We start from the raw sequence: 26,932 nt of genomic DNA on the forward strand, positions 1-26,932 counted from the left end.
CTTCAGGCTCTTCATTCAGTACCTTCCATGAATACATCTTGATACTCTCCTTTCCTTTATTCCTTGAGTTATCCACCCAATGTGATGAAATCATTGCCCATCTCTTTTAGGCTAATGTTCTTCTGCTTTTTATCAACATGATTTTACCCTCATTATCTCACCAAGACATTTGACCCTGCTTTATCACCTATAAAACCTTAAGGCACCATATAAATGCCAGCTGTTATGAATATTATTATCATTACCTAAGCTGTATGTTGTACATCTGTACCCAGCAGATGCCGTATTCTTTCTTCCTTTTTATGCTGCATTTTCCTTTTCTTTCTCTCTGCAAAATCTTCTGTATTTTTCTCCATGATATTTGCCATCTGACCCCTTCCTATACCCTGGTTCTTCCATAACCTTTTGCTTACCTAAATCCTCTTATCTTGAACTTACATGATGAAACCAGCACATTTTAATGAGATCTAACATTTGTTACCTTAGAATCAACCACATAAATTCTGTGAGAACACTAATGATGTGGGAAGGAGGTGATGCTCTGATGGTGGTTATAATGTACAAACTTTTGCTAATACTACACAAATTCTGTGAATGTGTAGCATGAGAGGAATGAGGTGTTTCTATCAAAAAAATAAGCTGAGGCAGCTACCCCTGCTGTTTGGAAGGCAGGTAGCAGCTCTCTGCAGGGAGAAATGGATCATATGGGCATATGAGACAAAAGTAATTTATTCTTGACTTTGTAATGTATTATATTTTTGTTAGAATTAGGGATGTGTCTGATGTCTGTGAAACTTATAATATGGGAAATATAATTATGAAGCTACATTTGGAGAGGCTGTATACTGGGGTAGAAAGAGTACTGTCCAAAACCATGGACTCAAATTCTATTTCTACCACTAGCATGACATTGCATTTCATAGCCCTAAGCCTCACTTTTTTCATCTCTATAATGGGAATAATTATATACACATTACTTACCTCAGAGCATTGTTAGGAGGGAAATAGCTTACAAACTTTAATGTACAGTATTGTTGTAATGTTAATAACACATATATAAATCATTATATAATTATAACATATAGTTATAAGCTATTAGCATTGATAATGATGAACATAAAACAATATATTTAAGCCACTATTGTTGTTATTATTATTATTATTAACTATATGCTAATAGGCAATTCACCTAACCTCCCTAAGCTTCAGTTTCTTAATCTGTAGAATGGGGGAAAGATTTGGACTGCCTATCCCACAGGATTTTTAGTGAAAATGCTTTGTTAACCTTAAAGCTTCAAAAAAAAATCTGAATTTATATGTTTAAAAAAATCATATGTTTTCATAACAAAGATGGGAATTGAGCAAATACTTCATTGGCAGAATGATTGTAGTATACCATATCTGCAAGAATCTCTAAACACCATTTTTTGTATCCCTCAGAGTCACTCCTTCTACTGCCTGGAGGTCATACGACCATAGGATTATGGCTTGAGAATTGGAGCTATCTTATAGCTCACCTTGTTGAAACCCTTCTTTTTACATCTTGGAACCCAGAGAACCTAAGTTACTTGCTCAGGATCTCATAAGCAGTGAGCAGAAAAGCTGGGATTTGAGGGCCTTTGGCTCTAGAACCAGAACACAGACACCTTAAGAAATCAGCTGTTTGAATCAGAGGAAAGCTATGTTATATTAAATGTGCAAATGTGAAAACTCATTCTGTGTCTCTCTTTATTAAGTGAGACTGACTTATTACTTGAACCCAGAAGCTGATGAAAAATGGTGAAAAACTCTCTTACAAGCAACCAAATTATTTCAAAGGAGTAGGAAGTCTACTGCAGGCAATGAAGTGTGTTAGCCAGGCTACCTCACTGCCTCATTTAGACAAAGAATCTCACAATAAGGTTGCTGTAGAAAAAGGTGGCATCTAGTCCAGTACCTGAAAACAAACAAACAAAAATATCCAATCCCCTGTACATTTCCAGGTAATGATCACCTAACCCTGGCCTGAGGCCCTCTAGCAAGACCTCCTCAGGCAACACATTCCACTTTATTTTATTCCTTTCTCTTATGCTAACGTTAGCACTCCTATTATGCAGGATTATTTCTAAAGTTCCTTACATCAGTATATAGAAGATAAAACATGTCCCCGCTTTTGACAATTTTCTTATTATTGGAAATGATACATTGGCTACTGTTGTTTGTCCTTCATTCTCGAAGAGAACCATGACATCAGGAAGGCGATGCCATGACTTGCAACAGCTGATCTGAAGGAAGAAAAGGGAGGGGGGAAACATTTATTAAGCACCTACGATATGCAAACACTATGCTAAACACTTTACAAACATGATCTCAGTTTATCATTACAACAACCCTAGAAGGTAGGTGCTATTATTATCGACATTTTACAGTTGAGGAAACTGAGGCAGATAGAAGTTTCATGAATTGCCCAGAGTCACACAGCTATGAAGTATTTGAGACTGGATTTGAACTCAGGTCTTCCTGATTCCAGGTCCAGCACTCTATCCATTGTGTTACTTATCTTGCTGTGGCTGATATTTTACTGAAGTCAATAGGATATAAATTCCATGAGGGAAGTGGTTATATTATTTTTGTCTTCATATCCTAAGGGCTTGGCACTCCACTTGCCCTTAGTAGGCACTTAATAAAAAGCTTATTGGCTTAAGTTTCAGAAATATCAATCCCCTAAAGGCATTTAATGACAAAATAATGACAATCTCAGGGATTTCATTAGCCAAATTAAAAGATTTTAAAACAGCTTGGCTCAACCAACCAACATATATACATAAATGTTTATATGTATACATACATATACATACTTATATACATGTCTATTGTGTACAAAGCATGATTTTTTAAAAACACAGTTAATAATGGCCATTCTCTAAGCATAAAAAATAAAATTACTTGGAGACTTTAAAATGCATACCACCCCAAACCACTAACAGTTAAACTCAGAGAAAATAATTATTTTCCAGGTGGGAGGTGGGGGCAGGGAAGAGGGCACAAGGAAAGAAGAGAAAGGACTTGGTTTAGAACCTTATCCAAGAGGTTGTTTTTGTTAAAATGACATTGCATGAAGGAGTAAATGTTCTAGTACATTCTGGTCTGGGTCAGGGAAATAAGGCTGTCTTTTTAGCAATTCACAAGTAGCAGCATGTTCCAATGCATTTTAACAGAACACAATGAGCCTGAACTCTGTTTTCCAATCCTTTATATATTTGAGTATATATCTAGAAAAATTACTTCATGTCTTTGTCTTCAGGTTTCCCCCACTTAGGATGAAGCGAGGACTTATTTCTATTTGGAGTCAATTACTCCAAATTGACTATGGGTTGTTTGGAAAAACAAAAAAGCAATCATGTTTAAAATTTTAAATTGACAATTATAGAAAGGAAAATATCTCTAAGCAACCAAAAAATCTGATTTTTTAAAAGTAGACAAAGTTATTACTTCTAAAAGTTAGTGTACAGTTCCATCCTACCTTTTGCCAAAATGGAAAACTTCTAAAGCATAAGTCTACTTCTCCTATCAGTCATACTCACCCTTTACTGACATTTTTCTTGATTGTTTCAGTTTCCTCAGCTGACAGGGATTTGGGGGTCACTTAATTTTTCATGTATTAGGGTTCCTGCTGCAGCAAAACATTTATCAATGAAAATAAACACCTTTGTGAGCAGCAAGAACAAAACAAAGAAAACACGGTTAATGTGCTCTTAGAGCACCCTCTCGTGATGAATTTCTGATATCAATTGATTTGACATCCAAAATTAAATAAATTACACAAAAACATAAAACACCTTGCAGGCATCCTCCTCAGGTGAGATCCCCACAAGCTGGCTGCTCATACCTTCCATCTCCTGCTTCACTGAGGAAAAGTTTCTAGGACCTAGATCTGGTGTCTTCCATCTGAGTGGGGAGTCCACTGCTTGCTCCTGCTACCTCATAAGCAGCCTCCTCAGGTGAGCCTCCTCAGACCATACACTAGCACCTTGTGCTTTTATGTCCTATTGGGTGCAGTGGGTCCCCTGAGGAAAGGCTGCTAGGAGCCAGGGTGGGGTCAGGTATCTTCCATCTATCCCAAAGCAACCACTTCTACTACTGCTGTCTCAAGCTCACAACTTAAATATGGAGAACCTCTGGGGCAAAGAAGAGCAACCATCCCTTTGACTTTGGATCTGCCATCTCCTGCTGCATTTGTCCTTTAAGGGTGCAGAAGTGGATTCATCCATTCAGTAATGGCCATACCCATCACGTCCTAGGGACTCTGATCTCTTTTAGATCATCATTCAAACACCATTCCACAATCCCTACCACCCAATTCCTCATTCCCATCCCCTTGAACCCTCCCACACCAAAATTTCAACCTGACTCCACCCAGCCCTCTCATTGTGCCCTCCAGAATGCCTATTCCATAGGCCACAAACCTCCCTTCGTCTTAAATCTTTTCCTCTCCCACTCCTTCCAGCTACTAGTTCTTACTGAAACCTGACTTCTCCTTGATGACACAGCCTCCCTGGACATGCTTTCCAGTACTGGCTGCTCCCTCATTCATTCTCCTCAGCTCACTGGTCAAGGCAGAGGAGTTAGAATACTCCTTGCTTCCCATTCCCCTTTCCAGGTTCTCCCTCTTCCTCCATCATTCAGTAACATCAATTCCTTTGAGGTGCATGCTTTTCATATCTACCACTCAATCAGAATCTTGTTAGCTGCTGCTTTACACCCCACCCCCAGGTCACTTCCCTTCCTAATTAATTGAATTTGATACCTGGTCTACAATTTTTCTCTCCTCCCCAACTCTTGCCCTCATACTACCAGACTTTAATACACATATTGACTCTCCTTTTGTAACCACTCAGTTCTTCAACCTACTCACCTTTCATGAACTGTTTATCCCACCTCAGCTGCACATAAAGATGATCATACTATGGATCTTGACATCACCCACATATACCACCTCCATATTAAAAGAAATTCTGAAATTCCCTTATCTGACTGTAATCAATTGGCTTTTTGCTTCTTTCTTTGCCTTCCCTTACAAAACCCTACTCTTCATCTGAACCATGACCTTCAATTCCTTGACCCCTCAATTTTCTCCCAGGTTACCTCCTCCACACTACCTACTCTCTCCCCTTCTCCCCATCTTGGCCCCTTTGAGAATTAATTCATCTACACATGGTTCTCCTCTCTTTAATCCCTAACCCCTTTATTATATCACAGATTATGCCTTGCCAAGCCTTGGGTCACTCTCCCCATTCACCACCTTTGCTTCTATATATGTGGTGCTGAATAAAGGTGGAGAAAATCAAGCAACCATTCTGATTGGGTCCACTACAAATTTATGTTACATAACCTCAACTGGGCCCTCTCTGCTGCTAGGCAATCCCACTATATACTTCTCTTATCATTTATCATTTGATAATGTTATCAAAACATTATTCCACTCACCACAGTGACTCTTACAAACTTTACATCCCTCCTCAAACCTCTTGTGGCTCTTACTCCTCGCGTTGTCTCAACTGAGAACCTTGTTCCACATATTACAGAAAAATGAAGCCATTTGTCATGAATTCCCTTCTTTCCACTCTTCCTCATCTCCTATCACTCAGATTGCTTCTGCAACTATCTCCTTCTTCACCCTTGTCTCACATGAAAAAGTGGCCTTACTCCTTACCAAGGCTAACCCCTTTACTTCAAGTGATCCCATTCTATCCTGTCTCCTCCGGCAGATTGCCCTCTCTGTCATCCTCACTCTCTCACTTACTTTCACTCTCTCCCCATCAAATGGTTCATTTCCCACTGCCTACAAACATGCCCATGTCTACATCATCCTGAAAAAAAACCCTCACTTATCGCCCATTATAATCTGCAATAGAAGCCTCCACTTTCTCTCTTCTCAGTCTCTTCTTAACCCCTTGTAATCTAGCTTCCAACCTTATCCTTCCACCAAAACTGCTCTTTCCAAAGTTACTAATGTTCTCTTAGTTGCCAAATCCAGTGATCTTTTTCTCAAACACCATTCTTCTTGACCTCTATGCTTCCTTTGACACTGTTGATCACTCTCTCTTCCTTTCTACTCTCTTCTCTCTAGGTTTTTGAGGCACTACTTTCTATTGGTTCTCCTCCTACCTATCTAACCACTCCTTCTCTGTCTACCTTGCTGGATCCTCTTCCAGATCATGCCTTGTAACTGTAGACCTCCCTCAGAGTTATGTCCTGTACCCTCTTCTATTTCCATACTCTCTCTACATTACTTCTCCCTCTATATTACTTCATGTGGTGATCCCATCAATTCCCATAAATTTAATTACAATCTCTATGCTTATGATTCTCAAATCTATCTATCCTGCTCCATACTCTCAGCTGACCTCCAAACTCTTATTTCCAACTGCCTTTCAGACATTTCAAATTGGATATGTGGTGGCCATCTTAAACTCAATATGTCCAAAACAGAACTCTGTAAGTTCCCCCCTAAACCCTTTCTACCTCCTACTTTCCCTGTTACTATAGAAGGTAATGCCATCTTCCCAGTTCCTGAGATCCACAACCTAGAAGTCATCCTGGATCCCTCACTATCTCTCCCCATTCCCATCCCCATATCCAATCTGTTGCCAAGGCCTGTCCATTTCACCTTTGCAACATCTCTCAAATATCCCCCCTTCTCTCTTCTGACACTGCCACCATTTAGTGCAGGGCCTCATCGCCTCATTCCCAGACTATTGCTGGTGGGTCTGCCTGTCTTATGTCCCTTCCCACTCCAACCCATCCTCCATTCAAATCTTTAAAGATACTTTCCTAAAGTACAGATCTGATAATGTCACCACCAACTCCACCCCCCCACACCCCATTCAATAAACTCCAGTTGCTTCCTGTTGCCTCTAAGAGCAAATACAAAATGCTCTGTTTGGCATCAAAAATCCTTTATAATCTTGCCCCTTCCTACTTTTCCCATCTTCTTACACCTTATTCCCCACCACAACCCCTATGATCCTATGACACTGGCCTCCTGGATGTTCTAGGAATAAGAAACTCCATCTTTCCACTCTGGGTATTTTCTCTGTTCATCTCTCTTCCTCCTCTTCTGTGACTACTGACCTCCCTGACTTCCTTTAAGTATCAATTACAAGTCCACCTTTTATAGGAAGCTTTCTCCAATCTTTCTTAATTCCAGTGCCTTCCCTCTGTTAATTATTTCCTATTTATCTAACATATCATTTGTTTTGTATATATTTCTTGCGCGTTGTCTCCCCCATTGAACTGTAAGCTCCTTGGGGGCAAGGACTGTCTTTTGCCTCTTTTTGGAGCCCTAGCTCTTAGCACAGTGCCTGGCACATAGTAGGTGTTTAATAAATATTATTAATTGATTTTACCTTGTCCAAAAATGTATTTTGATTAAGACCATAAGGCATAACTTATAAATGTACCCAAACTTGACTATAATGATGGTAATAATGACATCACCTATGTATGTAGTGTTTTGTAAGTTTTGTAAAAGCACTAATATGATCCTCACAACATTAGGATGAGACATGGGAAGGAGGAAGTAGGGGATGAGATAATGCATACATAAATAGCTATTTGGGCATGAAATCTAGAAGTCAGTCCTGTCCTGTATACATTCATGAAAACCCTCATTTATACAAAGAAATGAGAATCCTGATGTATGCATAGGTTTCACTAATCAGTGGTGTACTTTCTCTGTATATATACACATATATGTATATAACATGTGTATATACACATATATTCATTTATGTATATATATATATGAGTGTTAATAGTAAAAGATTAAGATTTATATATATATCTGATAGATGCATGGATATAGATGAGAAAGAAAGAGAGAGAGAGAGAGAGAGAGAGAGAGAGACAGAGAGAGAGAGAGACAGAGAGAAAGAATTTGGTCCATTGGTTTAGGAAATTTCCACTAAGGAAACTCCCACAACCCATGTAAATCAACAATTATTCTGATATTAAGTGACTTGCCAATGGTCATAAAGCCGGTACGTGTCAGAGACAGGACCTTCTGACTCCAAGGCTGGCTCTCTGTCCACTGTATCATGGTACCTTCATTATTTTCATAAGAATTATGTTACAAATAGTATTTATATAGAACTTTAAAGTTTCCAAAGCATTCTTTCTTTTATTCCTCACAAACAACTCTGTGAGGTAGATATTATAACATAGAATCATATATTTGGAGCCAGAAGCCACCAAATCTAGCCCCATCATTTTACCAATGGGGAAATTGAGACTCAGTGAGGCTAAATGACTTGCCTAGGGTCACTCAGCAAGTATCTGAATTGCATTTAAGCTCAGTTCCTTTTGACTCTTAAATCCAGAACTCTCCACTGTGTCACCTAGTTGTCTCTAAGTTAGGTGGATAGCCCAAGGTCAGTCACAGTAAGAAAGGTAAGCTAAAAGCAAACAACAATAATTACTGGAGAGTGCCCCTGCCTCCCCATGTTCTACTCTTAATCTTGTGCATGTGAGAAGGGATTCATTCAAAGAACAAATAAAAGTTTTATGTCTCTTATCTTGAGCTTACTGAGATATCTTACATAACACATAGTCCACTCTGCTGAGAAAATGTTCCCAGATGATCTTCTTGAAACTAAGTTTTTTCTAAGTGCTTGGAGAAGACCACCTGCTTTCAGACATTATGAGCCACAAGGGATTGGGTCCAACTAACAAAGGAGCACAAGGCTTCTGGCTCAGTCTATAACCATTCAAAAATATCCACATTTCTGTTTCTAAACTAGATGCAGTATGACCATAATTGTAATACTTACTTGGTACCCTATATCCCTGGTGATTATTTTGTGAACTACAGTCCTTCATAGGCCTGAATTTCTTTTTTTTTTGGAGGTGGTGTGGGGTAGGGGAATCTCAACAATTGGAAATGAATTAGATATACAGAATGAGCAAAGTGAAAGAAGAGGAAGTTAGGGGGACCTAGTGTAGATACATGGCTTTCTCAAGTAAAGAGTGTTTCCTGTCTTACACCTTAAAAAATGGAATAACATGAATTCAAATGGCCCAAGCAGCATCTCAACAGAAAAGATATGATTACCTTCCTAGGAGGCCTCTTCTGTGAGACCCTTTCAGTGGGGATATTGATAATGTTCAAAAAGCCTTTCCTCTACTCTGGTTTCTCCTCTCCTTTCACTCTTTTGTAAGTCCTTTGCAATAAAGTTTCAGTCTCATGATTCAACTGAAACAAATTTATCCAAAGTTAATAATAATCTATTAATTGGCAGATCTAATAGTCTTTTCACAATCTTCATCCTTTGTAACTTCTTGGCAGCATTTAATACTGCTGATTGGCCTCTCCCCTGCATATTTTCCCATTGCTCTCTCTTGATTCTAGTCATTCAACAAAAGTTTGTTAATAACTGCTATGTGTAAAACACTCCCGGGCATGAGATATGACATTGGACTTGTTCTGAAGGAACCTATATTGTCCCTGGTAAGACTGGACACATAGAGATACCTATATTAAGAAATAGGTAGGCTGATTGATAGATGGATAAAAAGACTGGTAGATGAAGAATAGATGGATGGATAAATAAATAAAGATTGATAACAATAGTAATGAATTGAACAAAGGAGTCACATAGATTTCAATTAACAAGGGTTATCAGGGAAAATCAAGCTTCACCTGTGAAGTTAAGATTTAAGTACACCAGAAAGAAAGGATAGGACCTGATAAATGCCATAGAGTTGGGGAAGGTGAGGGGAAATTCAGGCAGGAAGAACTGCCTAGCTTGCCCATTTCTCATTAAACTAATACCAAGCTATTAATCATATTACATGATTTGCATGTGACTTGTAAGTTGATATCACAATTGGTCTATGAGGAAAGACAGAGAATGCTATATTATTCCCATTTTCCAAATAAGGAAACTCAGGCATAAGAAGGGTAATTGATTTGACCAAATGGACATGGCTGGTATGTGGTGTAGAGAGAATCAAGATCTCCTAACTCTTGGTTCCATGCACTTTCCTTAAGAAAAAGTAGTGTGCCCAGATTTTACCCTCTTTTTTTCATGAGTAGAAGGAATGTTGACTACATGCTGACGTGATGAGGCACTGGGGAGGAAGTGAGCACATGTGACTGACTACCTTGGCCCAAGTGTTGTAGTTTGCTGATGTGTGATGAGTATTAGAAGTAACAGAAATGTACTGAGGGTTTATATCCCCTTTCAGCAGGCTACAGAATCTTAGAATTGATGCTAAGCTTCTAATCATCAATTCAAAATTGTTAATTATAGAGCTAACAAGATCTGTGCACTCATTACGGTGAGTAATGATGGATCCAAAGGTGAATGCAAATAGCATCTGAGAGTTGGAAAACACCTTAGAGGTTTGAGTCCAAATTCCCACTCAATATAGGAAGCCTTTCTACAATATCCCAGGGCATGACGTATTGAAAGCTAAATGCAAAAAGTTAATAACAGTGTGCAAATTGAAATGAACTTGATAAAGATAACCTGTATTGACTTGCATTTATTGAAAGCATATACACAGATTATTGTTTAACCTCAAATTAAAGAGAAGCCCATTAAAAATTTGTCCTCAGGCCATATTTTAGCTAACAGAGGATTTTTTGAGTTATTTTGCCTGCTAGAAACAACTCTTGATGGTCTTAACAAGAAACAATATGACATAGCAGATAGAAGACTGAATTTGCAGTCAAGAAATCCTGTACTGGGTGACCATGGGCAAATCACTTAACCTCTCGGTGAACTCAAAGAATTCTAAGAATCTAAGTAAGAGATAGTTGTCTATATTTGCATCTGTGGAAGAGATTTTCATTTCAAGAGTTCCCTACACTATAGATCATAGGTTCAGGGAAAAAATAGTCTTAATACTCATTTTATTTTGTCTCCATCTGGGTTTTTTTTAAGTTTGCATAATTCCTGTCATTTTCTATTTCCCTGTATTCAGAATTTGCTTTCAGTTTAAGAATTATTAGAGTTTCATTGGCCCATGATATTTCAATGATTATATATGCCCTAGGCACCTTGGTACAATGAAAAGATTATTGGGTTTAAGACAGGGCCTAGGTTCAGATCCTGCCATTTTCTATCTGTGTGGCCTCAAGCCAGTTACCTCCTTCTTCTGAACCCCAGGTTCCTCATCTATAAAATGAGATGATTGAAGTAGATGGCCTATGAGAGTTCCTCCAGCTCTAAATCTATAACCATATTATCATTCATAATAGTGTCTCCTCCAAAGGCACAGCTCATAACCTATCCTTGCCTTCTCAACCCATTTAATCCTTGTGCAAATCTTCCCATAAGCCCTCTAAAGAGGAACCTCCAACAATGCTGCCAAACTTCCTCAAGGTCTCTAGAGGGTACATAAATGCTACCAGTGTACTACTCTGGCTATTTCAAGAGAAGGCAGTAATAGAAGGTCCTCCATGGATGAGATCATCAATTTTGTTGCTGTCTGGAACACCATTTCCTAAAGTAGATGTTCATTGGCCATTTCCAACTGCCATGGATACCAGCCCTACACACTCAACAATGTCTGCTTTGCAGGAGGAGGGATATTCCTTTCCTATAATACTAAACTCTTTTTTTTTTGGTAATGTCTCATTACTTAATTACTCATTACCTTAACCTGAAGAAAATCCATACACAGTCTACATCTAACCCTCTCCTTTGTTCCATGTCTCCATTTGCCCTGTCCTTCTTAGCTGAATGTCCCACAAAACCTGAAACCTGACATATTGATAACTGACCTCATGACCCTCTCAGCTAAACTATCTGTTTTATTCCGTTTCCATTCCTACTAATGCCATTCCCTTTGCCCTAGTCCTAGCAGCTTACAAACCTAATTTCTCACTTTAGCTTCCTCTTTCTTTCACCATCCCTGGTCCCAAGCCCACTTATCACCAAGTCTTGCCAATACTTCATCTATAACTAGCCGGATGTCTCACTTCAGGAGTCTGTTAGAGACAATTCAAAGCGGCTTGAGAGGGCCAATTGTTAAATTTTCAATGTTAGCACTTACACATTGAAAACAAGAAAATGCTGCGAATCAGGACTTTATTTTTTTTATTATCTAGACAAGAAAGCAATGGAGAAAATGTTAATGATGCAGACTAAACTTAAAAGTGTATCATGTTTACATTTTTTCATAAAACCAGTAGTTAAAGACTTACCAACACACCCCTATACCTCCTCTTTTTTATTTTTAATTTATGGAATAAAACAAGCATTTCTATAACATGGTATAATTTTAAAAATTATTGCCCACGAAACTGCAAATCTATTATGTACAATTTGCTATTCCTTTTAGATATATAATAGTTATCATGTAAATTACTTTCTTTCATTTTCTTTGTTTTCTTTTTTCCCTTTCCTCCTGTATTTCTACAATCATAACCTTAATCATTGATTTTTCACCTTGGGCTAGGAATACTTAATCTCAACTTCTCCCATACAGCCCACCTTTAAAGCATTTTACTCTGCTTCATATATCTTTACTTATTTTATATTTATTTATCAAATTATTTATTTATTATATATTTAAATTTTGCTTGTCTTTTGAACATTTTCAACATGCCTCTTTTCCATCCAGAACCCAGCTCCCTCTCATCTATAGTGCAGCAGTTCAAAGGACTTAGCCCCTATAGGCAGGGAAGCCAGTGCAATTTGCTTATAACAGGCTGTCATTGATTCACTGGCTTGAATTGTTTGTAAGATTATTTCAACCTCAGGAGGAGGATACATTCTCCTGAGTTTATACAATCCAGGTATGATTGTACTTGAGTCCCTCATTGTGATTGGCCAAGCCTTGATGTTTACCAATGTTTGATCCCTATTGGGCTATTCCTTAGTGCTGCAAAATGATTGGTATATTTATGCTGACTCATGCTACTTTTTATCTAAAAAGGTCTCACTTACATTCACACCCTTGAGTCTTTTCAGATAAGGTGAAGCAATCCTAGGCATCTCCCTATTGGTGAACCCTCGGACAACACCCATGCTGCTGTAGTTGTGTCCTTGCTTGTGCAATTCACCTAAATAGATTGATTTGATCGATTAACAAGGTTGGCCAGGCCTATACTCAACTCAAACAAAAGTTTCATCGAAGTCTTCCATTAGCTACCCCTTCAATTTACTTCTTCAACCTCATTCGCCATGGCCCTTTCATACTAGTCAAGCAACTGCCATCCCGTATCCAATGTTTTAATTCTTCTTCACTGTATCTAGATACAAAATTCCCTCCCTTTGTAGAATCTTCCCTCATACTAATCCCTTGCCAGTGTATTCATCCATCACTGAAGAGAACTGATTTAAAACTTATCTGGTCTAGGAAACCTTTTTAGATGAACTACTTTCCACGTTGGTCACTGATTATTCTGTGTCTCCTCAACTTATATCTATTCAATTTCATCATGATTTAGCAGTTTCTGAATTAGAAAAAAAAATTGTTGAATTCATCTGATTTTGGTCATAAAGAAACTACAAACTCATTAAGGCAAAGGAAACACATTTTCTAAGCCTTGCTATGGTGCAGTGGGTTGAATCCTGGGCCAGAACCCAATCAGAAGGTTGTAGAGTGGAAAGAGTACTGTACTCAAAGGACCTGGGTTCAAACCCAGCCTCTCACATTTACTATCTTTGTAACCCTGGGCATGCCAACCTCCCTGGCTTTTAGTTTTTTCATTTGTAAAAGGGAGGTTGGACTGGACGGCCTCCAAGATCCTTTCCCATTCTAAATCTGTAATTCTTTGCCCCTCCACTTACTAGCTCTATGACCATGGGAAAGTTAACACCTTTGATCCTCAGTTTCTTTTTCTGTAAAATAAGAATTCTAATGCTGCCATTATGTACCTCCCAGCATTGTTATAAAGGTAGAAATGAAATAATGTCAAAGCCCTGTGATCATTGATGTTTCTCAATTACATTTTAATTATAACCCAAACTTTCTTGTTAATTTGAGAAGCCCAGCTGTAACATTGTTTGGTTCCTTACCTATTTTTGACATTGTTTCTTTAGAAGGAAGGAAACAAACATTTATTAAGGACTTACTATGCGCCAAGCATTGTGCTGTGTTTTATGAATATCTCATTTGATCCACACAACAATCGTGGGAGGGAGGTGCTATTATTATTCCAATTCTACACTTGAAAAAACCAAGACGGACAAGGATTAAGTGACTTGCCCAGGGTGACACAGCTAGGAACAGTCTAATGCTGAAGGAACTCAGCTGAGTCTTCTTTACTCCAGTCCCAGTATTCTAACCACTGTATAACCTAGTAATGTAATTTTATTTAACATCATGTTTTCACAGAGCCAGTTACCAGAATCAAGTGTGATTTATCTGTAGTATTATCTCCCCCTACCACCTAGTACATGATTCTGTTTCCTGTAGTTACTCAAGAGAGTCTTCTTAATTAAATAACTAACATCTCTCCATTGCTAGATAGTTTATAAAAGTGGACAAATTAATCACAGTTATTCATTTCCCGTGTAAAGTTGTTTTAGTTAGTAATTTATTCCACTTTCATTATTTACTACTCCACATAAGTACCTATGCATGTCTCCATACTCACTTCAACAACATTTCTATGATCATTTTTTAAAAAAACCACAGAACAACGCATTTCCATTGATGAAGGCTTTCTGCCATTCCCCACGTACCTAATTTGCCATGATCACATCTTCCTTCTTTTTTTCTTGAGAAGAAGGCAAAGTGGAGACACCACAGAGAAGCCCATCACCAGAATCCTATTTCAATGAAAATTCAGAGTTAATGAAGGATAATGAAACTGACATGCATAAGTAAAAAGGTCACAGTATAGCTCCCATTGAGATGAGAAGATAGGAGGAACACACAGAGAGAAAGGAATTGCCTCTTTTTAGTTGTGTTCACAGCAATTCTTGTGATGAAGAAAGTGGGAAGGAGTCCCAGGGCTCAGTCAGCAATTTTCTGATGTATGACATCTACTCTGATGGGCCAAGAAAATTATAATTAACTGCAAGAAAAATGAACTATGTTTTCCAATGAAAGACTTATATAGTGTGAGAGAATGAGGGTTATACAGAGTCAGGAGATGGGGATTCTAGCCTCAGCACTATAAACTAACCAGCTCTGTAACTTCAAAAAGTCTCAACATCTCTGGAACTCGGTTTCCTCATGTTTATATTGAAGAGATTGAGCTAAATGATCTCTGACATTCCTTTCTTCTTTAAAACTTTACGATTCTTTGATTCAGGTGGGTAATCAGGAAGTTTGTTGGAATTATCGATATATAACTTACTCTATAGTGTACTAATATTTCTATTAACAAAGTAGAGGTCATACTCCAGTGGTACATTTTTTTAAGTTTTTATATAGTTTATTTATGTTCTGATGAAAAATTATCTTCACGGATAAACGTCATCCATAGTGCCTTTTAATCCTTCTTTTTGCCAGCACCAACATTTGCCTTTGCAGTACCCCTGACTTTCTTCATTCTGTTCTTGCCTTCCTTTCGCTGCTTTCTTGATGTCTTTTTCTTCTCATACAGGCCATGCCTTGCAAGTCTGTGCTTTGGTTCATTTTTCTTTGCATAGTCAAGGGAATCATAAATCATGCCAAAGCCTGTTGTTTTGCCACCACCAAAATGGGTTCTGAATCCAAAGACAAAAATGACATCTGGAGTGGTCTTGTACATCTTGGCCAGTTTTTCTCGAATTTCAGTCTTGGGCACTGTGGCCTTTCCAGGATGAAGGACATCTATACCCATCTGTTTACGCTGAAGAAGCCTGTTTGTCATGAACTTCCTGGTTCTGATGGTTACAGTGTCATTCGCTCTTGGAGCGCGGTTCCCGGCTAGTTTCAACATCGGAGCGGACAAGAGGCCTCCAGGAGACGGGCTGAGAGAAGAGTCGAGAGCCGAGCCGAAGGATGGCACAGATGCGAGACGGATGGCGTCTAGACCCCAGGAAGACTCCTCCAGTGGTACATTTTAATCAAAAACTTTGCAACCAGAAGAAAAGTTTATATAGGAGACACAGGGATGTACCCTCATGTGGCAGCCCCAATTCTGAAACTGTGATTTTGTGATAAGGTGTCTAGTGGCAATGATACTAGAGAATCACTAAATAATAAGTAAAATAATGCCAAATGTGACCACCGAATCTAGAAATCATTTATCTGGTAATATTGAAGTAGTCAGAAGAAATGGACTGGGGGTGGGTTAAGAATAAGGGCTGCACCTCTACCTGTCCACCACTGAGGAAGGTGGGAGGATTGGTTAAGAACTGGAGAAAGGGAACTCTCCAAAAGACCTCACTAAGACACATCAGGCTTCAAATACCCTCAAGCCTACTCTCTCTAGCAGTCACAGACAGTGTTCCTAGGGATTTAGGTGGCTATCTGTTCTAGAGAGATAAACTGCCCTTTCTCTGACCTTTTCTTCCTCCAAGTCATCCTTAAAGGGATATCAGTTTTGTCTTCACAGTCAGATAAGTACACCAAATGTGATTGCATACACACTGGATTAAAAACTATATATCTTCCCAGTCACAAGATCATGGTCATGATCAGATTGTGTGTGTGTGTGTATGTGTTGGGGGAGGCTAGAGAGGGAAGAGTGGAGTTTAAGGAATAAAGGAAAGAGAGAAAGTGTTATAGTCTAAAACGTTTGCCTAAGTTTTGCCCTATTTACCTCCAGCTTGACTGGGCAACTAGATGATATACACAAATATACTTTCAACCGACTAATGCAGGCAACAAAGCTTGGCATGATTTAGTATGGGGGTGGCATGAGGTATGGTTATGAATTTTGTGTTGAAATAACTTTGCACAAAGGACTTTATTATTAAGCAAGTGTACTGAAATTGCTTAGGAGAGTTCCCTATCAACTTGATAAACTTTCAGGGCAGTGAGCCTTCCTCTAGAAGAGTGCAGACATACCAATTGGCACAGTTTGACTCTTTTGTGTATTAATGAAAGATAAGTGTTTGAGTCTCAGTGACTGAAAAATTTGGTTGGCTCAGACTATTTGCTGTGGGTCAGTGACCCATTAAATCCTATAAAAAGTGTTTTTATTCCCAGACTCAGGACATTTTTGCCCTTTTCTCCTTTCTTTGAGAGTTCCAGAGAGCAAGGAGGCTGATTCCCAGGGTACTCTCCCACCAGTTCCCTAGGCTAATGACTGCCCTGGGACAAAGGCACATTAGAGGTGAAACTACTCTTACCCACGTAGCACTAAGAGAGAGTTCACAGACCCCAAGTTCTGGAATACAGCCTTCTAGAGAAAAAAAGGGGACTTTCTGGGCAATATGGAGGAAAAAAAAGATTTAAAAATCTTCTCTACTAACGGAAGAAGAGTTCCTGGACAGTGCTAGCCTCTAGGGAATTTCTCATATGGTACTCACAGACGGAAATGCAGCAAGGCACTCACTCAGAAGCAAAAGACAGACTTTTCCCTTCTACATTACATTAACTATTCAAGCATTTCAACTCTAGTATAAAAGATGCTATGTCTAACAACCCTAGGAATGGTTCTCTTCTGGAGAAACCTAAAATTTCAAGGTAGTACCATAATATTGGATGCTGATATGAGTTTCTAGGAGGCAGGAATGCTGAGGGAGGAAGCCAAGAGAGGATTTGGGGGAACATCACCTGTCTAGCAATCTTGAGTACATTTCCTTTCCAGCAAGGGCCAAGTCCACAAGGTAGTTCCGTAAGACTGAATGTCTTGGTTGAAATGAGACTTCCCAGAATGTTGGGGCTGATCCTTTAACAACTCCATTCCTGTTTTCCTTCCAAGTGGAGTCCTAATGATAAGGAGATGTTATCAGTTTGGTTTACAGTATAGGTCCTAAAGAAATACTGGATTCCTTGGAGAGGGGAGAGAATCTTAACAATTGTGAGTCCTTTGTGGTTTATACTTTCTGTCTGTGAGATGAAACAATTACTTTGTATCCATTGCATGTCATTACATTGAGTCTTTATGCTGGGTCTTTACACATATTTGTATAGACATGGAAATAAGCAATATTTGAGCTATCCTCTTAGATTCCCCAGTGCAAAATTAGCCAAAGAGAGGATTTGGGGAGGTACCATCACAATTAGATCTAATCTTGGTAAACTGTGAACTTGAGGTTCTGGTCCATGGCCGCTCTATTTTCCTGTTTTGCGTCCATATTGTCACTAAATCAAATTGTTTCAAAGCATAGGAATTACCATGAGGAAGACCGAATTCAAATGACACCAAGAAAACTGGCACTGAAATTCATATACATATAACATGTAAAAATAACTGTTTGGAATATAATAATAGCAATTTTCATTCATTTTCACCGCCCCCTGTGTGCCTAGTATTTATTATTGTTGTAGTTCAGTCATTTCAATCATGCCCAACTCTTCATGACCCCTATTTGGGTTTTTCTTGGCAAAGATACTGGAATAGTTTGTCATTTCCTTCTCTAGCTCATTTTACAGATGAGGAAACAGAGGCAAATGGTAAATGACTAGCTCAGGGTCATCTAGTAAGTGTCTCAGGGTGGATTTGAACTCAGGTCTTCCTGAATCCAGTCCTGGTGCCACCTACCTGCTCAGTATCCAGTATGCATAGAACACATTAAAAATAAATCCTTGCCCTCAAGAAAAGAGCCCAGAAAGACACCTAGAGAGAGAAGCACATGCATTTAAGGATATTCCGAATATCTTTACAATATTCCTAAAAGAAGGCAGAGGAAGTTTTCATGGTGAAAGGGAGACAGAGATTGCTAAGCGACTTCTCATCACATATAGAGCAGAGCAGTTATTCTGGCTTTAAGGTTTTGGTTTTTTTAAAACTGTCTTGTAAACATATAGTTTCCATGTGTGTGTCTATCTTCTGATCTGAGTCATTAAAGGTAACATTAGAACTATGTAATTTTCTTAATTTCAGGACAGCACAGTGTCACATGCAATTAAGTTTTCTAAAAAAGTAATAAATATTTTTATAATAATGACACTTGCAAGGTCCTTAAAATTAATGATTTAAGAAATATAAGCTTTTGATTTGAAGTGATACTAGACAAAGTCTTATCAATGTTCATAAAGAGCAAATATCAGAGATCCTCAGTATGAAATGTTTTGAGGCCATGGGACCAAAGATTTGCTCCATTCTTTTCAAGGTAGCTTGTTTAAGGGGAATGATTGTTTATGCACCTACAGGACATGAGACAACCGCACAAATTAGTTGTCATGAATCTAATGCTCTAAACATTTTGTTCCTATCCATTTGGAGCATATGAAAATATCAGAGCTGGACTTTCTGAATTTGCTACGGGGTGCTTCCCAATAGACCATATCCCACTAAATATTGAGCATCCCATAACTATTTTATGACATATAGGGTAAACATGATCTTTTGTAAAAGAATTGGGGAACTGAGTAAGTTTGAAACCACACATATATCATTAAACCTCTCTAGGCCTCAGTTTCCTCATCTGAAAAATGAGATTAAACTAGAGCAAAGTGCCTCTATGGTCTCTTCTCTGGCTGTATTATCCAAATATAAATAGATAGTCCATACATATACAAGAATGTGAAAAGGAAATGTGATTTTGTTGGACTAGGGAGAGCTCCAGGTCTGAGAACTCATTCCACAGTATTATAATTCATGATATAACAAGGTGTTGCCTCAGGCTCATAGAAGTCACTGTGCCTTTCTCAGGACCACATAGAGGCAAGATTTGAGCCTATGTCTGCTTAACTCCAAACCCAGCACTCTACTCTGGTAGGCTCCATCTACGTGTGTGTATATGTCTTACAAATATACATATACATGTGTGTGTAATATATCTACATCTATGTGTATATATCTAATATATGTCTATATAATATGTCTATATATGTCTAATGTATGTGATATATATGTATATGTATATATGTCAGGAAGACTCATCTTCATGAGTTCAAATATGGCCTCAGACACATACTAGCTTTGTGACCCTGGGCAAGTCACTTAACATTTTCTACCTCAGTTTACTCACCTGTAAAATGGGCTGGAGAAGGAAATGGCAAACCACTGTAGTATCTCTGCCAAGAAAACTCCAAATGGGGTCATGAAGAGTCAGACATGACTGAAATGACTGAACAACAACAAACTAACATAGATAGATATACACACATATATTTGTACATATGTATTTGCATGTGTATATCTATATACATTCTGCAAAGCAAAGGGAAAATTTTATAGAGCCTAAAATAACTAAAAATTCCCTTGAATTTTTTTTAACAGTAGCAGGTTGATTAAGATTAAGAAGGGCTTATACAGCCAATTATGATAATAGCATCATGGCATTTTCTCAGTTTGCAGTCCTAAGTAATCCACCATCAACAAGACTGAAACTGGAGGTTCTGGTTCAGATTTGCTCCGAAACAGGCTGTTCCAGAACAACTCAATTTCATGGTCAAATGAGGGTAATTATTAAAAAAAAAAAAAAAGCTTTCAGCCCTTAGCCTCTTGTGATTCTGGTTGCAAATGGAACCACTTCTAATCCTCTACTAAGGTTTCAAAGAGCCGGTGGAGGGGGTGGGAGAATGCTGGACTGGGGGTGGAGGGTTGGGGGTGGGGTTGAGCTTGTCCTCATGAGCAGATTCTTTTTGAGAGTAGAAAAGAAGCATTCACTGACCTGTTTCTGTGAAGAGTTCAGTGCCTTGGAATGTGTCTGTTGGTAATGAATATGTTTTTGGCTTCTAATGAAACCTGCTGAACTTTATCTGAACAGTCTTTATGCTCCTAGCCAATGCACAGAAACTTGTGGATTCCATTAAAGACCCATTAGGACTAATCTATTTTGTTTTCCATTTGCCACATTTAATAAAGGAAATGAGTTGGAGTTTCAGTGTCTGTCAAAGATGATACCTTTATGGAATATCTTTAATGTTTTATTGATTAATTTTTAACTACATTGACATTCTCCAATACCTCCCCCAACACATGCGCAATTGAACCCTGTCCTGTTGAAAGGAGACTTAAGCAGACCAAACGAAAACATCAACAATTTCCAGCAACTTATGCCTCCTTCCACATCTATAATCTACCACCTCTCTGACAAGAGGAAAGAGGTATGGTTCTCATCCAGTTTGGGGAGTCAATAATGACCATAAATTCATCTTAATTCTAATTTCTACTCTTGTTTTCTTTTCCATTATTGTGATCAAATGAGTATATATGTGCATTTTTCTATACATGCACACCTTAGGGCACTACATAAACACTAGCTATTAGGGTGGTAATTGTGTAAATTGTTGGCTTTCTTTCACCTGTTTTACCATATATCAGTTCGTACCAGTCTTTCCCAGTATTATTTTTTTCTGAATTCTTCATAGTCATTATTTCTTGAGAAGAAATAAGATAATGGTATATTACTCAAGAAATACGGAAAAATTAAATAGTTCTTTAGGGGAGAACTTTTTCTTTTCCTTAAGCATCTTCCCTGAATGATGATAAAAATTATCATTATCACTTTATTTTAAAAAAGAAAAGGCAGTATTATCTGGTGATTTGAGGTCAAGCTTAAAATTTCACTGTTCAATGAAAATGATAATTCATATTTATCTAGAACTTTAAGATTGGAATTCTCTCATTTGACTCTCCCAATAACTTTGTGAGAGAGGGGATGTCTTACAGATGAGAAAACAGAGGCTTAGCAGTGCTAAGTGACTTGCCCAGGATCATTGCAATAGTAAAGATGTGAGGCAGCATCCAAATTCAGATCTTTCTGACTTCAAGTTCATAGCTCTAGACATTATACCGCACACACTGCCTGTTGCCATTTCAAATGGCCAACTGATCTTTCAGGAGTCTATACAATGTCTCTCCTTTTGAAAGCAAAGAGTTGGTACCCAGATAAGCACAAAGAGAATGGACCTCCATTAGAGGTAGAGCCTTATTGCTTTAAAAAGTTAATTTCTCCCTTTCCTTAGGATCCTGCTGTTTAATCTCCTTAAGTAAAGCAAAGAGTTCACTTATTTCTTTTAAAGAATGTTGCATAACCCAATTGTTTGGTTACATTACTTTGTCTTCTTTTCTATGGGTTTTATAGCATTTTAATTGCTGTTTTAATTCCATGTTTTATGTAAAGCTCCTATAATTCCCTTGGTAGGAAAAAATGGAAAGAAAAAGTGTTTATTTTTATGAATTTCTCATTCCGTTAATGCTTTGATAGATTCCTTAATTCACTCCAGAATAAAATAGCTATATACATTGTGTGCTTTGTAAGATGTTACAACTGTGAGTAGGAGGAATATTTTTTGAACAGGATAAACAGTAATAAGAGATGTGGAAACATTGATTTGTACTCACTTTTTGTTCAACCCACTTTGAAGATGTTTTTAGAGTAAGAGATGAAGTGAGAATAATAGGATTCTTTTGCCAGGTCTTCGTCTAGGTCTTTGAAAACCATGGGCCTGGGCCTTCATTGAAGTTTAGACTCCAAGAGAAAATCATCCACCCTATATGTCATGATGGCATGTAATTCAGATAGAAGAGGCCCCAGACTCTGAGAGCAGGGTACTGTTGATGCCACTAGATGGGGGTATCTGCTTAATAAATCTCATCAAGTGCCCAAGCATGAAAACAGATCGAAATGGGAACCAATTTGATTTCCACCATGCTGTTTCATGAAGGAAAGAAAGCTGTGCTTGAGTAGAAGCAGTGACATAAAGCTCTTCACCAATGCCTCTACTGACTTGATCAAGGAAAGGCTCCCATTTAGATCTGAGCTATAATACTATTCCATTAGGTGCTGAGAACTGTCGGTTTGAGAGTATCATCACTCTGGGGGATGGATAGTATGGGCAAAGCAGTATAATGCCTATTAATCATGGAGCTTCTTGTTCAGTTCTCCTGAGTTTTTGAGTAATCATGGCCTCATCATGTAAACACTGGCTGCCTCCATTCTTCTGCTTCTATAATAAATACAACAGTTCTTGCCAGCCACCTCCATGGAAGCTGATGAGGGATAAAGGATGATTATAACATAGGATTTGGAAGAGATCTCCAAATATTGTTATTCTTTAAATAAACATGTAGTAGTAGCAGCTGCAATAACATTTACTAATCACCAAAGAATAATGTATTTGTGAGAAGCCCATGCCACAGATGGAAACTCCAGCCTTTAGTTACCATTCTTCTAAGCTCCTGGCAGATGGGTTGAATTGGAAGATCCAACAGCAATTAAGATTTGAAAATGTGATTCATTATTGTGCCAAATGTCGCTAGGCAGATACCTGGGATGAAGGGGGAAGGAATGAATCCTTGTCTCAGAGAACAATTTACTTCTATTCTAGCTCCAAGTCGGTAGGTTCTGACCAGAAAGTGTCCACAGCATGGTATAGTTGGAAAAAACACTGGAATCAAAGACAATGGAAATCTCACCTCTGTCACTTAGTTCATCCTGACCCAGGGTAAGCCACTTTACCCCAGTTCCCCATCTCTAAAATGAAGGTGAAGCTCAGCCCCATGAGTTTTGGTTCTCCATCTCTATAATAGGGGTGTAATAATTATCCTTTTCATCTGGTGAAAGGTGAACTTAAAAGATAATCCCATTAACTAGACAATCAAAGACTTCTTTCCTCTTTTTCTGATCATCACCTTAACCTGAACAAGACATGGGAACTGAAAGGTATTGCTCTTAAATGTGTCAATCAAGACTCCCTTTACCTAGTCTGGTCACTGTTCTCATTCTATTTTAAATTCATTTTTCAATTAATAAGGATTTTTTTTCTTTCCCTCTCACCTCCCTCCACTCCAGGGGGGAAAGAAGAAAAAGAAAACACAATTAACATGCATAGTCAAGCGAAACAGATTTTCATATTGGCTCTGTCCAAAAATATGTCTTATTCTGCATATTTAGCCCATCACCTCTATGTCAGGAGGTGTATAGAATACCAAAAAGGAAAACAGAGTTTTTTCCTAAACTTTTTTCCCAGCTTCCTCAAAGGAAGTGGTTTGGTCTTTGGATTTAGTATAGGGCACTATGTTAAAATTGATAGCTATGGAAAAATTGAGCAAGATTCTCATTCAGATTAGTTTAAAGATTTCAGACTAGGATGTTGAAGGGGGAAAACTGAATTGATAGCCTTTAAAAAGGGGTGAGGCAATATTATGAATATGGAAATAGGTTTTACATAATTGCACATATATAACCTATATCAAATTACTTACCGTCTTAGGGAGAACAGAGTGGGGAGAGAGAGAGAGTGAGGAGGGAGAAAGTTTGGAACTGAAAATTTTATTTTAAAAATGGATGTTAAAAATTATTTTTACATGCAATTGGAAAAGTAAAATACTATTTAAAAATAAATAAAAATGGGTGAAGATATAATCTGCTTCTACAATGACATGTAAAGAGTAGTTGAAGGAACTAAGGTTGTTTAGTCTGACCAAAAAAAAAAAGACTGGGGGAGAGGGATGTGGTGGAAAACACTATAGTTGTCTTCAAGTATTTGAAAAGGTATGCTGTCAAAGAGGAAGTAGACTTTTTCTATTTGGCCCTAGAGGACAAAATTAGGAAAACAGTGTAGAATTTGCTGAGAGGCAGATTTGGGCTCAATGTAAGAGGAAAAGCTCTAACAACTGGAACTATCGAAAAGTATAATGTAGAGGCAGTCTGGAATAGTGGATGGAAGAGACAGTGTGGGAGTTGGGAAGACCTGCTTGGATCCAAGCCTTCCTCTAGCACATATTGGGAATGTCATTTGAGCTCTTAGTGCCCCAGGCAGCTCTCTAAGGGAGGAGTTCTTAACCTTTTTGTGGGTCATAGACATCTTGGGCAATTTGGTAAAACCAATGAAGCCCTTCTTGGAAGAATGTTGTTAAATGTTCAAAATAAAATATATGGGATTATAAAAGAAGCTAATTATATTGAAATACAGTTATCACTGTTAGAAAAAAAGTTCACAAAATCCAGATTAAGAACCCTTGCTCTAAGATACAGTAATATGTAAAAATATGTTGATTTGCATTAGTAAAAAGGAATTTCTTCATTGGGATACTATTCCACCAATGAAATCAAAGGTCTAGATCCCTACCCCACCCCCCAAAAATGGACTAGTTCTAGCAGTCTGTGATGCATTATACATCATAGGCCGAAGCAGGTACAGAATAAGGTTGGATATGTAAACAGTAGGCTTGGATGCCTAACCTTGGAAACAAATACAAAACTATGAGCTTTCAAGTTCTAGAACCATGATCAGGGGACATTGTGGGGACTAGGTGGGGGATGATCTATGGAACTCTTCCAGTTCCATAGATGACTTACTGGAAGCTGCCCCATTCTGAAGGCATTATAAATTTCTGTTGGGACCATTTTGATTGGGTAGAACTTCCTTCTTAGTAGTAATTTGACCTGCTTTTTCATCTTACTGCTGTCTTACCTCCCTTGCAACTTTGTCCTTTTTCTCAGCAGATTGTATTTCTTAGGTTTCCCTACGGTAAGAAATGTTAATCTATTGGTATATTACTTACCTCCTGTTAAATTCTAAACAATTCAAGCACAGGGACACATCTTCAACTTTTGTAGCAGCAAGTGTGAAGCTTTGGGCAATGTGGGTATACAAATGTGCACAGGTGACATTTATTTTCGAGTCAAAGGATTATTTTTCTGATCAGAGTTAAAAGAATTTTTATTCCATTAAGCCATTTCTTGTTCCCTTTTCAGCCTAGTACTTAACAGATGTCAAAAAGAGAGGCACTCCTAAAAATGTTAGGCCAATATTATGGGAGGAAGAAAAAGTAGTTATACATTATCTTGATAGCCAGGGGAATGCAAGATATAACAAAGGGCAGCCATAGGTTTGTCTCTGAAGATGTATAATAATAGCAAAGATTCTTATCTGTTGAGTGATTGGGTGTGGCCTGAACCGAATGTGCTAAAGAAGAATGTAGTAAATGGCATCTAGGGTTTCTTTCCAATCAAACTGTACAAATCAGTTATTATGATACTATGATTTTTTTAACGTGATCACAAATGTTTATAGTATAGTAGAAAGAGCATTAAATGGGGAATCAGGAGAGAACTGCTTTGGACTTCCTCTTTTAAAACCAGCTGTGTAACCATGCACAAGTCACTCAGTCTCTCTGACCCTCAGTTTTTCTCATATGTGAAATAGGGACCATATTACTTCACATGTATTGTGACCATTGGTGAGATACCATACATAAAGTGCTTTTGAAAACCATTAGTAACCACATAAATTTCAGCTATTTTATTATTCCTATATTATGTCTTCATTAAACCAAAACAACTGCCTTACTGCAGTTTTGAAATGGTCAGTAAAACCTGTTCTTTAGTTTTATGGAGACAAACATTGGTAGTTTGCATGAATTCAGACTTTGCCTGATCTTTTCTTTTTTTAACTGTACAGACACAAGAAAAGGGAGGTGTTCCTCAATTTAAGCTCTGAGGCATAGCCTTCTCTTGTTTTCATTAGCCATATTAATTCTTCCTACACTGTGAAGAAGCAGAGCCATGGCATTGGAACGAGCACTTGTTTCTCATTCCTTTGCCCCTAGAATTCCCATATCTTTTCCATGCCCCTCTTTCACACTCATTTAGGAAATAGAGACATATCTCTTCTTCAAAGCTTCAACAGACGCATGATTTCATTGGACCGTCCACCATTCCTGTCATTGCCTTCCCCACTTTTTTGTAAATGATCTTAAACATCCTAAGGTGTAAGTAAAGAGAAATCATTACTTGATAGCCAAACTTCTAAAGATGAACTTCCCTTTACTTATCCCTTAAATAACAGACATAAAACCTGTCTTTGGACCCAATTGTACACTCTTTCCAGTGAGGTAGGGCTTGGTAAGTCCAGTCAGAACCTTTGGATATCCAAGGTTGCCTCTACAAAGGCACATAGGGACCAAAGTGGAGAGAAGTAATGACTTTTAATC

The 26,932-nt window shown here is 38.1% G+C and overlaps 2 protein-coding genes across 2 annotated transcripts in view; one reads left to right on the forward strand and one right to left on the reverse strand.

Moving 5' to 3' along the window:
- Positions 1–26,932, forward strand: part of XKR4 (XK related 4) — a 477,727-nt gene that overhangs the window by 214,659 nt on the left and 236,136 nt on the right. The window lies entirely within an intron of this gene.
- On the reverse strand, positions 15,358–15,970 carry LOC118834929 (40S ribosomal protein S24-like). The gene has a single exon (XM_036742364.1). The coding sequence runs from the start codon at positions 15,866–15,868 to the stop codon at positions 15,437–15,439; it is 432 nt and encodes a 143-aa protein (XP_036598259.1). The 5' UTR covers positions 15,869–15,970; the 3' UTR covers positions 15,358–15,436.

Source organism: Trichosurus vulpecula, chromosome 1 (assembly GCF_011100635.1).
Source record: "Trichosurus vulpecula isolate mTriVul1 chromosome 1, mTriVul1.pri, whole genome shotgun sequence".
In the NCBI taxonomy this organism is placed as follows: domain Eukaryota; kingdom Metazoa; phylum Chordata; class Mammalia; order Diprotodontia; family Phalangeridae; genus Trichosurus; species Trichosurus vulpecula.

Excerpts from the sequence above, each read along its gene's own strand:
- LOC118834929 (XM_036742364.1), bottom strand. The coding sequence starts at position 15,868 with ATGTTGAAACTAGCCGGGAACCGCGCTCCAAGAGCGAATGACACTGTA.